This window comes from Eurypyga helias, unplaced genomic scaffold (genome assembly GCF_000690775.1).
Source record: "Eurypyga helias isolate BGI_N326 unplaced genomic scaffold, ASM69077v1 scaffold36787, whole genome shotgun sequence".
NCBI classification, from domain to species: Eukaryota; Metazoa; Chordata; class Aves; order Eurypygiformes; family Eurypygidae; genus Eurypyga; species Eurypyga helias.
The window spans coordinates 2,087-15,137 of NW_010264286.1; the positions used below are offsets into that span (position 1 = coordinate 2,087).

The window sequence follows — 13,051 nt, forward strand, 5'->3', positions numbered from 1 at the left end:
CGTGAGCCCTGTGCCAGCGTGCCTTGGGAAAAGGCTGTGGGCTGGCTGCGCTTCCTTCCGGGTGGTGGGCAGCTGGTGGAAGGAAGTGTGGCACCTGGAAGGGTGGAGATTCCCAAGAGGGTGGGGGGCGCAGTTCGAGACAAACAAGATGGGAAGGCTTCTGGAATGGATTCGGGGACCGCGGAGAGCAAGGAGGCAAGGACGTCTGTCTCCTGCTTTCCCTCTTCTTTGCCTCTCTCCCCTGATGCAGTCACATCTGAAATACGCTGGTCCTGTGTTTTGGTGCCTTCGGCAGTGCGATGTTAACCCCGTGGGAGCCGTGAAGGACTCGGTGCTCTGCGGTAGCTAATTCTGGGCTTCTTGTTACCTCCCAGGTGCTGCTGATGGGTAAAAGCGGGTCTGGGAAGACCAGCATGAGGTCCATTATCTTTGCCAACTACATCGCCAGGGACACACGGCGCCTGGGTGCCACAAGTAAGGCTTCTCTTGTTTGAACTGCAAGTTCTCAGGGCTCAAACCCCCTTGGCTGAAGGGGCGAGGCCCTTCCCTCCGGCAATCCCTGCCTCTGCTCTGGAGAAGGTGGGTGTCTGCTGATCCTCCCGGCTGCCACACCTCACAGGGAACTTCGCTCCGAGTTCAGCTGAGGGCAGGCAGGACGCTGGAGTGAAAGGGAAGCGCTGCCTTCAGCTTTGCTGCTTTGTTGTTGGGGTTTTATCCTTCGCTCTTCAGTTTGATCAGGAAGCTGCCTGTCCTGCAGCTCCCCCTGGTACTGGAGGAGTGTCGAGAGCCTCCTCGTCCGTGAAACTTTGCCGTTAGGCAGCGGATGGCTCACACAGCTGGAGGCACAGGGGTCTTGCTACGCACCTGTGGTTTTGGCAGGATGATGCACTGGGCTTCAGCAGTGTCTTCTGGCTTTTGTTTCTTTCTCCAAAATCACTGAGCTGAAAAAGCAATAAGATTCCTCTGAAACAGAGCTCTGAGTTGTCAGGATCTAACACTTCTCGCTGGGAAGCAGCTGGGAGGACTTAGTGTCACTGATTGGTGTTGCTTCCTCTTTGCTGTAAACTTGGCCTGTTCATAAAATTTACATTATTTCTGTTACTGACTTGTATTTTTTAAGGCTTTCTTAAGGCCTTGCAGAGTGTGCTGGAAATAATGTCCTTCTTAAAACACCTGAAGGGGCCTACGAGAAGGCTGGGGGGGTGCTTCTTCCAAGGGTAGGGAGTGACAGGACGAGGGGTAGTGGATATAAATGGAAAGAGGGAGATGATGGGACATCAGGAAGGAATTCTCCCCGCAGAGGGTGGGGAGCACTGGCACAGGCTGCCCAGAGAAGCTGTAGATGCCCCATCCCTGGGAGTGTCCAAGGCCAGGCTGGATGAGACTTGGAGCAACCTGGGCGATGGAAGGTGTCCCTGCCCGTGGCAGGGGGTGGAACTGGCAGTCTTTAAGGTCCCTTCCAACCCAAACCATTCTGTGATTCTAAAATGTCACGAAGACCAGAGAACATGTTAAAGGGAAACGGCCTGCTTTGTTTCTCAGGAGAAGTGTCCCAGGCAGGGTGTAGGAAGGCTTGAATTACTCTGGGAACTCTGTTTTCCGTAGCACCTTTGGCCACGGGTTTACGTACAAGAGCGTTCAGGTGGGATTTTACCAGCTGTGGGCCGTGTTGTGCAGAACGGGGGGGGTTTGGCTGCCCGAGGAGGTAGCGCTGGTCTGGGCCTGTGGTCCAGTCGGTTAACGCCTGTTGTCTCTTTCCAGTTGATGTGGAGCACTCCCACGTTAGATTCCTAGGAAACCTGGTGTTAAACCTCTGGGACTGCGGAGGGTAGGTACTGTTGATTCTTTTGCTTTTGAAACTGTTGGGGATTAGCTGTGGGGAATGAGGCTGGGGATGCACCAAACCCGGGGTGCTCCTGCCCCGGCGGGACGAGTGCGCTGCTCCTGTGTGGAGGGACGAGAACAGCTTTGTGCACGCTCGGTGAAACTGGTGAGACAGCCCCGGAAAAGACAGGTTCCACCTCCTAGGCTGGTGTGTGGAGGTGGGTGGAAGAGGTTGGCATGATTACGCTGTCTCTCGGGTTATCCCTGTGTAGAAGGTGCAGCGCGTAGGTCCACCCTTCCCTCGCTGCCTGCTTGCTTCTGCCGGCAGAAGGCCGGAGCCCTTCGCCTGGGCTTTGTCCTGAGGTGGTGGGAGGTTTCAGAATTCCTGTCACCAGCTTGGTCCGAAGGGGGTGCGTGCTGAGGAGCTGTGCTGAGGGTGGATGGTGACTGTGGCTCCTGGAAGCAGCTTTTCAAAGACCGCTCTCCCCCTGACAGAGCCTCGGCAGAGCTGTCCACCTCTGCTGAGCTTCACCAGCTCACGTCCTCGTGCCTTGTCTGAGCCATATTCAGCAGAAGTTAAAGGGGATTTACATCCTTCTGGGTGGGATAAAGGCTGCACTGATGGGTTTGGTTATGCTTTTGCTGTGGCTTTTTGATAGGCGTCTCTCTAAATACCATTCTGGGTCCAGAAGCAGCGTAGCACAGGACGCTGAGCTGTGACACGAGGGAAGCCTCCGCTTCCCGTGAGCTGGTGAGCAGATGCTGTTCAGGAGCATCCAGCTTTGCCTGGTGGGAAGTGCTTAGGGAGCCTTACGTCCTGGGGAGTTGAGCCACCTGCGGGGCTCTTGTCTCAGCTCCGTGATGGGGTCTCTGGCTCCAAACGCAAACCCTGCCTTTCTGGCAGGAGGTGTTTTACACCATCGCGCCTCTCCTGACAACGCTACGCCAGACCTGGTTGCTCTAACAGGAATCTCCCTGCTTTGTTGCTCTGCTCCTCCTCAGACAGGACACCTTCATGGAGAACTACTTCACCAGTCAGCGGGATAACATCTTCCGCAATGTAGAAGTCCTCATCTATGTCTTCGACGTAGAGAGCCGCGAACTGGAGAAGGACATGCACTACTACCAGTCATGCTTGGAGGCGATTCTCCAGAACTCTCCCGATGCCAAGATCTTTTGTCTAGTGCACAAGATGGACTTGGTGCAGGAGGATCAGCGGGATTTGGTGAGAAGCTGATAGTTGCCATAGAAATGCTTTCAAACAGAGCGTCTTTTGCCTGTGCTAAGGCATCGTGATTTCCTACTTCGAGTACAGCCCCATCAGCACTGTTCCGAGAAGGGTTTCCCAGAATTAAGAGTTGACAAAGCCCTCTACGCTTTTTCTGCTTCTTCTAAATTGTACGTCATCGCTGTCTCACGCATGTGGTGAATAGAGAACAGCACTGATGATTTTTAGTGACGGCTCCTCTGCGCCTTTCCTTCGTTAGCGCCTGTTCTGGTACTTTCACCAGACCTTGGCTCCAGGAGGGAGGTGGGACAGAAAGAAATCCAGTGACCTTACACTCCCTGCTCACCATTTGGATGGCTTTAAGGATGGTGGTGGTGACCGCTGGTCTCTTTAGTGCTTGCTTTCGGTCCCGTGTAGGCTCTGTTCTAAAGCGTAGCCAAAGAGAGCAGTTGAAACTTTCCCAGTTAACTAGGAGGTGGTTCCTGTCCGTTGATTCTGCTCTCTGTCAGTTTGGCCTGCCTGCCCAGAGATCACCTCTGAAGCACTCTTCTGCCCCAAGAGCCATCCTGCCAAGTGTGGGGCTCAGCCTTTTGGAGGTGTTTGGTGTTTTCAGAGCTTTTGGAAGGTTGTGGGGAGACTGGGAGATGTTGAGCTCCTACCAACCTTGCTTTTTGAGTTGGACTGAAAAGCAACCGACTCCTGATACCAGGAGAAAGATTAGCTTTGTGGGTCAGACAGGTACCTCCCTGGCTTGCAGCAAGTGTGGAGGCCCCTTCAGGCTGTTGGCTTTTCACCGAGGTGAGAAGTCTAATAAGGCTTTCTTCTGGCCCCTGGTGAGCCTGGGCAGCTGCAGAGGAGGCCGTGTGGCTGATGCCCGGACACGCCGCTTCCACGTAGCGGGTTGGCTTCAGATGGCTCATGCTCCCTGAGAGTGGTGATGCTCCACTGCCAGTTGTAGCTCTGCCCCCCAGCTCAGTGCAGAAATGGCTAAAAGAGCTTGTTCCTAGGGTTGATTCGAGGAGGTTTTCCTCACCTCCATCTGCCTTCCCTCCAGACTGGAAATGAGTCTAAAACCTTCTTGATGCCGTCCTGGCCAGACGTGTTCTGGGACAGCTGCTGGCTGTAAATAGTTGTGCAGACTCTAGTGAGGCCCTGAAGCGAGGGGCAGTGAAAAGAGGGGCCTTTCTTCAGGTGTGTTTTCAATGTGTGTCGTAGCACGCCCATCAAGATCTGCTTCAAGGTAGCTGCTGCTCAGAAGAACATGTAAATACTGGGCCAAATCACTCTAAGTCTAGCTGACGCGTTGGTGTCCCAGGACCCAAATGGGTGGCCCACACGGCATGTCGTGGGGGTCGGTGAGTGTCCTGTCCTAGGAACAGTAAGCTGAGGTGAGGGCGGTCTGAAGTTCCACTGTGGAGGCAGGTTGCTGGCTGGCTGCTGCTTCAGCGGTTCTGTAGGAGCCTGGCACCAGGCTCGCTGGTCTTTGTTCCTTCTGCTCCCCTTTTTTTGTAACTAACCCCTAAGGGCAGAGTATGATGTGAGAAGACTAAGTATGTGCCTCGTTGGTGGACCTCAAGCGCTTTCTCCCCGTTCTGCTGTCAGTGACGCAGCTTTTTCCTGTGACCAGGGACTCGTCAAAATGTAGGTCCTTGGGGACACTCAGGTGTGCCCGTTCCCGTTCCCACCCCACAACACCCATAGCTGCTTTGGTGTTGAGCCCCGGGTCTGCTTGTCCCACCTGCTCCGGTGGGAAGTTCTGCCGGCCTCTCCTGGCCAGCGTTCCGTGTCTGTTCTCCGGTGCTGCTGGCACTCAGGATGCGTGTGGTAAATGCAAACCAGCGGTGACACTGAAGGCACAAATGTTTACGCACAGTGCTAATCTACCTTTTTATTTCCCAGATTTTTAAAGAGCGTGAGGAAGACTTGAAGCGCCTTTCCCGTCCCTTGGAATGTGTTTGTTTTAGAACTTCCATCTGGGATGAAACACTTTACAAGGTCTGTACAGCTGCTTCTCCACATCTGGCTCCCCCTCCCGCTCGAAAACAGGAGTGTGAGGAAGGCGAGTGGCTGGTTGCTGCTGGTTTATCAGTGACTGGCCCTTTATAGTGCCACAGCAGCTATAGATTGGCTGCTGTAAACAGCATCGGAGCGTCCTGGGTTTAATTAGCAAACAGTAAACCCCCCCGCCTTCAGCATGTGATGTGTCTGAGGCCGGTAGGGTACCGTACGCCAGACATGGCTCTTCACAAGGCACGGATCCAGCTCCCTCCAAAAGTCAGCCTTCCTCAGCAGTGGCGTACCCCGTGCCCCTGCAGCCATCCCTAAACGCTGGATGCCCTTGGCTTGGGCTTTTAACTTGGCGTTTGGCAAGTGGGGATGGTGGGAGATTTTGGTAAATATCAGGTACTTGGTAAACAGGAGACACAAATACCCACCCTGACTCGGGGAGGGAAGCATCTGGTCGGGCACTGACAAACCTGGATCGGTAGGTGAAGCTGAGCTTAGGGGCCCAGCGTCTGAGTGAGGGCAGACGCCTGTGGCAGCGTCCCCAGTCCCTTCCAGGCTTGTCCTGATTCATTGGCTTAGATTAGAGCTCTGTTTGGATTGGGGACGAGCTGCCAAGTGTCCATGTGCATGTTGACCTTGCTCAAGATTAAAATACTTGGATAACTTGAGCGGGTTTACCTGGGAGCAGTAGAGAGAAGCATTGCCAGCTTAAAATTAGGATGATTTAAGCCTGTTTAAAAATAATCTAATTTCTCTGTGACTGATGTGGGAAGAACTTGACCTAGTGAAGAGTTTACTGAGCTCTGGGGTACTGTTGGTAGTCTCTGCTGTGGTAGAGGTACCTGGACATGGATGTAGGAGAATCTTCTCAGTCTTGCCTGGGCTACCAACCCCCAGAACTGCCCATAACCTGCTTCTGAGCACACTGCCCAGCGGGAGGATGAGGCAGAGAAGTGCTAATGCAGCCTTGGTGTTGTGTCCTTCTTTGACAGGCTTGGTCCAGTATAGTCTATCAGCTGATCCCCAATGTCCAGCAGCTGGAGATGAACCTGAGGAACTTTGCTCAGATCATCGAGGCAGATGAAGTGCTTCTGTTCGAGAGAGCCACTTTCCTGGTGAATACAGCAGTTCTGCCCTTCGGGTTCCCTTGCCCGGCCTGGGACGGAGTTCCCTGATGGAAAGTGCTGTGGTGGTAGCCCAGAGAGAGGTGCCAGATGGCAGGATGCACTGATCCAGGCCCTGTGGTACTGGAAGTAGCTGACGTGACTCCATGGCTCACGGGACCTTCCCAAAATTTCCACTTCTGGTAGTTGAACTGAGGGCTCGATTGGTATTTCCCTCTTCCAAGCTGTGAGAGGGTTTCATATCCCCATTCTGTTGTCGGCCGTGGGTTCTGAGAACCCCGTTCTGCACAGGGCAAGAACCTTCTTTAGCTTGAAATAAGCCTCTTCAGTTCCTCCTGGCCTGGCATTTTCACTGGGCTCCGTTCTTGTTTATCTGTCGGATGCTCTACAAACCCTCAGTATGGATAGGGAATCCCGAGCGATTGGATTGCAGTGGCTCTTGAAGTTACTGTCTGCGTGGTAACTGTCCTTCCAGTCTGTCTCTGCAAGGTAAAACGTGTTGGTCAAAGCCACCGTTGCTGCTTGTTCATCGTACGCTCAGTTTCTGGATTGGCCAAAACTCTTCCTGACCCAAAGGAATGATTTTTTTGGCATTTTTTGAATGCTTGATGGCTAAATGTCTGACTTTTGAAATGACAGAGGGAATGTGGAAAAGGAGCCAGAAATGGCAGGTGGTTATTTCTGATAGTTTAAGAAGTGAGAAAAGTCCTGGCAAGTTCTGCTTTTTGACCTTTTGTGAATAACAAATAGTTCCACCTTGGTGGTATGTAACGGTGAGTTTGTTATAAGGGCATTTTTTACTGAAAAATAATGATCTTTGCTACAAAAAAAAATAGACTCTGCTTATTTTCAGTCTAGTGGTGACTCCTTAAAAAACTTGCTCTTCACTTTTTACACATGAATGTTGCTCTGAAGTGGTATTCACCTCACAGCAACAGCAAAACCGATCTGGAAAGTTAAGGAACGTGCTTGCCTGCAGTGAAGGCTTTGCTGTGGATGGAGTCCTTGGATCTGGCGAAACCTGTGTTGTGTGAATGATTGAGCAGGTGTAGAAAATAGGAAGTACCTGATGAGCTTTTTAAGGTGCTCAAGGGAACAAAAACCCCCAAAACGTGGTTCTCGCGAGCCTGTTAGGTGTGACTCCGAAGGTAGGGAAGTAAGAGCATAAGGGCGTTTGACACCCGACAGCGGCTGGTTTTATGGTCCTTAAGAGCTGAAAGCACGCAGCGTGGGGTTTTAAAAATACTCCTTTTTGGTTTGCTGTGGGAACGCAGATGATCTAAGTACTGGGTTGTGTGCAGTCCTCGGCCCGCTGGCTCCTTTGGTTGAGGAGTCAAGGTCTGTAGGCGCCCAGCCTCGTGAGCGTGGTCAGGGGGAGAGCTGTGGATCACCCTGCAAGGGCTCCCGAAGGCTTCTGATCCTCTGGATCGCTGCAGCCAGGCACAGGGTCTGCACCTTGCTGCTGGATCGCTGTGTGGGAGGGAGAGGAGGGGAATGGGTGTGCGTGCAGGCAGCTGAGCACAGTCTTGGGCTGACGCAGTCAACGGATGGAGGGAGAACTCCCTGGGAAACCAGCTCCTTTGTTCCACTTTTCTTGGGGAGGAGCAGCTTGCTTTGGCTTTGAGTAGTGTTTGTGCATCCTACGTGTTGCAGAACGGGGGATTTCTCAGGTTGGGCCCTTGGGAATCCGCAGTGCGCTAGACTCAGGAAGGAAAAGCTATTCCAGCATTTGCCAAGTGTCTGTTTCTCCTACCTGAGAGCTGATGGTCTTGGGGTGCTTTTCCTGCCTCTCCTCGCACTTTTCCTTTGAATCATGGCTTAAATTTCTGCCAAGTTGGAGTATTCAGACCTCAGATGGACAATAGTGTCTCTTGCATATCTCATCCTTGCATCTGTACTTGTGAATTTACTGTGAAAACACCCCAAGAATTGTTACAGCTTCCCAGATTCAATCAGCAGAAGGCAAAGGGAATCCCTGTCCTGGTCACCACCCCTTCCCGTAATTGCTGTCGAGCCTGAGGAACCTGTGCTGAAAGAAACGACTGACTCACTCTGCTCTCTCTGCCTTCCAGGTCATTTCTCACTATCAATGCAAAGAACAGCGGGATGTCCACCGATTTGAGAAAATCAGCAACATTATTAAACAATTCAAGCTGAGTTGCAGGTGAGCTGCTGTAATCGTTAGGTGAGGGGAGAGAGACCGCAGCAGGTATTTTGGCTTCCTCCAGAAGCGCGGGGGCTCTCCGAATTAACGCTACTTCCGTGGCCTCTCAGCAAGCTGTGGTGCCGATGTCAAATTCCACCCTGCTTAAAGTTAATTGTTGTCTCCTGTAACTTCCTCCTTTGCTGCTGGCTGAAAGAGGTTTGTTTTGAAACGGCTGTTTTTCTTCTTGGCCTCTTTCTCCTGGGTCAGGGAGGGAAGTTCCAGGACTGAACTGATAAATCAGTGCCAGTCAGCAGCGCTACGGGAGGTCAGGTGGAGAGCTGCAGCCTCTGTGCCACAAGGCTGGTGTGGGAGGGAGAGGCTTGCAGGCGTGATCTGTCAATATTCCAAGTGGGAAAATGGAAAGCTTGCTCTGGAGTAGCTTGGGATGCGGGTTCCGCAGCCTGTCAGCGGTACCTGCAAGTGCTTGGAGCCTGAATGGGGCGGAGAGGTGGCCATGGGGTTTGCAGAGGTGCCTCCAGATAATTCGGTTCCACACTTTTTTCTGCTGGCTGTTCCCGTGGCGTTAAACCCTCCTCGTGACGGGCTGAGCGGTCGCAGCCCTGGGGCAGGTGACATTGGCTGCTGGGGCACAGCGGGCTCTGTGGGGTTGTGTCTCCAGTTACCTTCACCACTCGATGTGCCAATCACTTGATATTATTGTCACTGAGCCCCAAGGGTTTTTTCTTTAAAAACAACAAAACAAAAACAAAAAAAAACCCAAACAAAACTTGTAGTGGCACCTGGTGTCGCTCGCCAAGCTGTTGCCAACGGCTCCGACAGTGGGATGGGATCTGTGTGGGGAAAAAACCTGTTTGAGCCATGGCACGATAATGCTTTGTTCCCTCTTAGGTTTTTTGACTTTTTCCCTCCTCTTTTAGTAAGCTGGCAGCTTCTTTCCAGAGCATGGAGGTCAGGAACTCTAACTTTGCTGCTTTCATTGACATCTTTACATCCAATACGTACGTGATGGTGGTGATGTCGGACCCGTCGATACGTAAGTGGAAACAAGGATAAAACCTCTGGCCTCTTTGTCTTCTCGGGGACAAAAATAGCCAGATGAAACCGGTTTAAACCGCGTTTCTCTTGGAAAATGACAAACACCAGGCGGAGCAGTAGAACTCACTGTAATTAAAAGAGAGGGGGGTCTGCTGCCCCCCGGTTTGCCCCGGCTGAGCTGGGGGGGTAAAAGGGAGTTCCCTTGGCAAGCGGTGTGCCCGACAGCTGAGCTGCTGCTGTGAGTGGAGGATCGTAGCCGTGACAGGTGTGACCCGATTTAGTAGGTCTTGTCTAACAACCTATTTTGGGGCCTGTTTTGATCTGGCAGCCCCAGTGATTTTTTTGGAGAGGAAGCAGAGATGGATCGTGCTGGAGCTTTTGCTCCTGCTGCCCGAAGTGTCTGGGTGGGCAAAGGCTCTAATTATAGCAGCGTCTGTTTATCTCAAAGACGCTGCAGCCAGCAGCGCCCGCCCTTTAGGGCACGGTGTGACTGTTGAACTGTTCTTTTGAACGTTTCGCGCAGCTCCAGTGGCAACCGCTCCCGCTCGGGTTTGAGGAGCGTAAGAGACCCTGCCCGGGGCAGCCTTTCGGCTTACGGTGTCGAGGCTTCCCCTCCTCCTTCGGAATGGTTTACTGAATTGGGGAAAGCCCGTGTAAACCCCGGGACTGGAATACTGGCTGCGGTGCCTTGTGCAGCCATCCCGGTGAGCAGACCGCTTGTCCGTCGCTCGCTGGCTCTTCCTCGGTCGTGCACCGGCCCTGGCCTTCCCGCGTCCGCTTTTCCACAGCCAGGGAGCACGGGGCTAGAAACAAGAGCGTTTGCGCCGTCGCTTTTAGGCAGCGCTCAGCTCCCGAGGGCTCGGTCACTCGCACCCCTTTTAACTCCTGTTTTATCTCCCCCGTCCCTTTTCCCCGCTAGCTTCCGCGGCCACGCTGATCAACATCCGCAATGCCAGGAAACACTTTGAGAAGCTGGAGAGAGTGGATGGACCAAAGCACAGCCTGCTCATGCGCTGAACGTCGGCCAAGGCACGTGGTCTTTGGGGGGAGAAAAAATGAATTGGAACTACTTATTTTTTAGGAGAATCTAACAATGTTGATGTCTTTGTTGGGCTTTGAAATGAGTGTGCTGCTTTATTTTTTCTCCTTTGAAACGTTGGACACTAGTGGCTCGGAGGATGCCTGGAGCCGCTGCGGGCCTTGGGCAGACCTCGCTGGCGCACGCGGGGTCGGGAGGAAGTGAGGACGGGCGGTGTGCGCGTGGGCTCGCGCGCCTGGCTGCCGCGTGGCAGAGCCGGTTTTGGGTGTTTTGCTCCCGGGTGATCGTCTAAGTCACAGGAACGGGGTATTTACTGTTTCTCGGGTTGGTTGCTAGAGTATGTTTATAAACTTCTCCTTGTCTTCAGTCATGAAAAATAAATTTTTTGCTACCAGGGATTTCAGATCCGAGAGCTTTGGAAAGCGGGTTTTCTTTCTCCTACAAACCTAGGGCAGCTTTGGCAAGCAGGTAGGGGGTAGCTGCATTTCCCCTCGGGGCGGGGGGAGGGATGTTGACTGCAGCCCACTCCAGAATTCCATTGAAGACCCCCGCCCAGCCACGTGGGGGCAAAGCTCGCCCCGCCGGTGAAGCGGTCGGGCTGGCATTGGCCTCTTCACGCTTGCCAAAGCGATGGGAAGATCTCGGAGTAAAAGGGGCCAACGATCCGAACTGACCAGGCGAGGTCGTCGTGGCCTGCCTGGTCCTCACCCGGGTGAGCCCCGGGGGGGCACGTAGGGGCCGTGGAAGTGCTGTGGGTGGTGTGTGCGTGAGCTATATTAGCTGTGTGTGCGACGAGCCGGTTGGACAGTGTTTGGCACCGGTGTTACTTGACGTTGCTCTTTTTTAATGAATTGTGTGCGTTTCCATTAAACACAGGAGGAACAAAAGCTCTGAGTTAGGGGACTCTCTGCTCGCTGGGTGGGAGCTGATGCTCGTCAGCATCTCGGGTTTTTCCTCTCTCGCTGCATCAGGTGACTATAAAGCAGGGCGGGGGGGCTGAGCCCGGCTCTCCGCTTTGTGTTCGCAACACACCGGCGTTCCCCTGTGTCCCTGCCCACCCAGGGTCTGGGATGGGGGCAGGTCTGGCAGGGGGAGCCCTGAAGGACCCGTCTGGGCTGGGGAGCGGCGGGTGGGCTCCGCGCAGACCCGTCTCCAGCTTGGCGGCATTAAAGGCCGCGTCTGCGCCGCCCACTCGGCTGCTGTGGGGCTGGGTGTGTTTTCCAGGAGAGTCGAGTCAGCATCCCTGCGGGAGAGGAACTTGCCGAGATTCCTCTTAGCCACTCAGGTGCCTGGGTTTCTGGAGAACTTGTGAATGAGCTGGAGATGCGGCGGAGGGTTTTCCCTTTGTCCTCGGTGCTGGCAGGGGGGGGGTACGGGGGCGGGCAAAGAGTGGGAACAGCCCATCTCTCCCACAGTCGCTTCTTGTCGGACATCGGGCTGGAAAAGCCGAAACGCGACTACGGTTTCCTCCTGTGGTTGCTGCCCCAGCGCTTGGACCAGCTCAGCTCCTGCTTTCTGTGGAGAAAATTCCCGGGTTTCGGCACCCAAACCCTGGGCGTTGCTGAGCAGAGCAAGAGGATGAGTCGCTGCCAACCGGGGTGTTGTCGGGAACGTCGCTGCTGAGGGATTACCGAGAAGGGACGGCTGTCACGGCTTCGGGAGAGCGGAAGATGGCTTATGGCCGTGATTCCAGCACGGATTGAGGCTCCTGCTGCGGAGAGCACGTTTTCATCGCAGGCAGCTGTTCCGACAGTGGGAAATGCTGCCTCATTTCCATGGTTACAAGGAGTTATCGTTGGGTATCCTTGGGGGATAAACCGCTTCGCATGCGAAAGCGGGATAACGTGAAAAGGGGGAAGCGTGGGGAGGCAGGTGTTGACGTGCTGTGAGGGAAGAGCGATCCGACAGCTGCTGGGGAGCCAAACCCGGTGCGCAGGCCCCGGGCCGCAGGCCCCCCGGCTCGCTGGAGCCTTGCCGAGGCCAGCCATAGGATGGTGGTGGCTCAGGTTGGGGCGTTCTCACCACAAATCCGTTTCCCTCATGAATCCTGGGGACCCTCTTGAACTCGTTTTCCTTTTGCTCTCTGGCAGAGGTGCCGCACGCTGCCAAGTGACTGCCCACGGCGTGGATGCAAACATGCAGGTGGATTTGTTTCCAGACACCCACCTTGCAACACTGCGCTGTCGGAAATAAAGGTATTTGCTTTGTCCCTCTCCCAAAAACAAACCTTTTTTCGAGCCCGGGCAAGTGGCCCCAAAGAGCCACCCCGTCCCGTCTCCGTGAGATTGCGAAGGTCCATCCTTCAGGGCTTGGTCTTGGAACTAGTAGGAGGTTCATGGAATAAATTCCCCTGCTGGGCCCTGTCCCTTTCCCACGGCCTGGGGATGGGGTTCCCTGGGGGTGGGGTGGGTGGCTGTAAGCTGAGCGCGTCGCTCTCTGGGGCGTCCGGGCAGGTTGTGCCTGGCTGTGCGCGTCGTCGCGCTGCGCCTCTGCTCGCGGCCTTTCTACCCGTGTCCTGCCCGCTGCCGGCGTCGCAGCACGCGTGGGAGACCCGAGTGGGGCTGACGGGAGGGTGGACGAGGGGCTGTTGTCCCCGGGCCGAGCTGTGTGTAGGGTGGGAGCTCTCC

General features: G+C 54.3%; 1 protein-coding gene across 1 annotated transcript in view; it reads left to right on the top strand.

The window, feature by feature from the left end:
- The window catches only part of LOC104513103 (ras-related GTP-binding protein A), a 12,466-nt gene extending 1,741 nt beyond the window's left edge, over window positions 1-10,725 (top strand). Inside the window, exons 2-9 of the mRNA XM_010156340.1 lie at window positions 375-474; window positions 1,762-1,828; window positions 2,827-3,049; window positions 4,952-5,047; window positions 6,052-6,174; window positions 8,256-8,347; window positions 9,268-9,383; window positions 10,305-10,725. Coding sequence (XP_010154642.1) covers window positions 375-474; window positions 1,762-1,828; window positions 2,827-3,049; window positions 4,952-5,047; window positions 6,052-6,174; window positions 8,256-8,347; window positions 9,268-9,383; window positions 10,305-10,402 — 915 coding nt within the window. The 3' untranslated portion in view covers window positions 10,403-10,725. The remainder of the gene's footprint in view (window positions 1-374; window positions 475-1,761; window positions 1,829-2,826; window positions 3,050-4,951; window positions 5,048-6,051; window positions 6,175-8,255; window positions 8,348-9,267; window positions 9,384-10,304) is intronic.
- The last annotated feature ends 2,326 nt before the right edge of the window (window positions 10,726-13,051 follow it).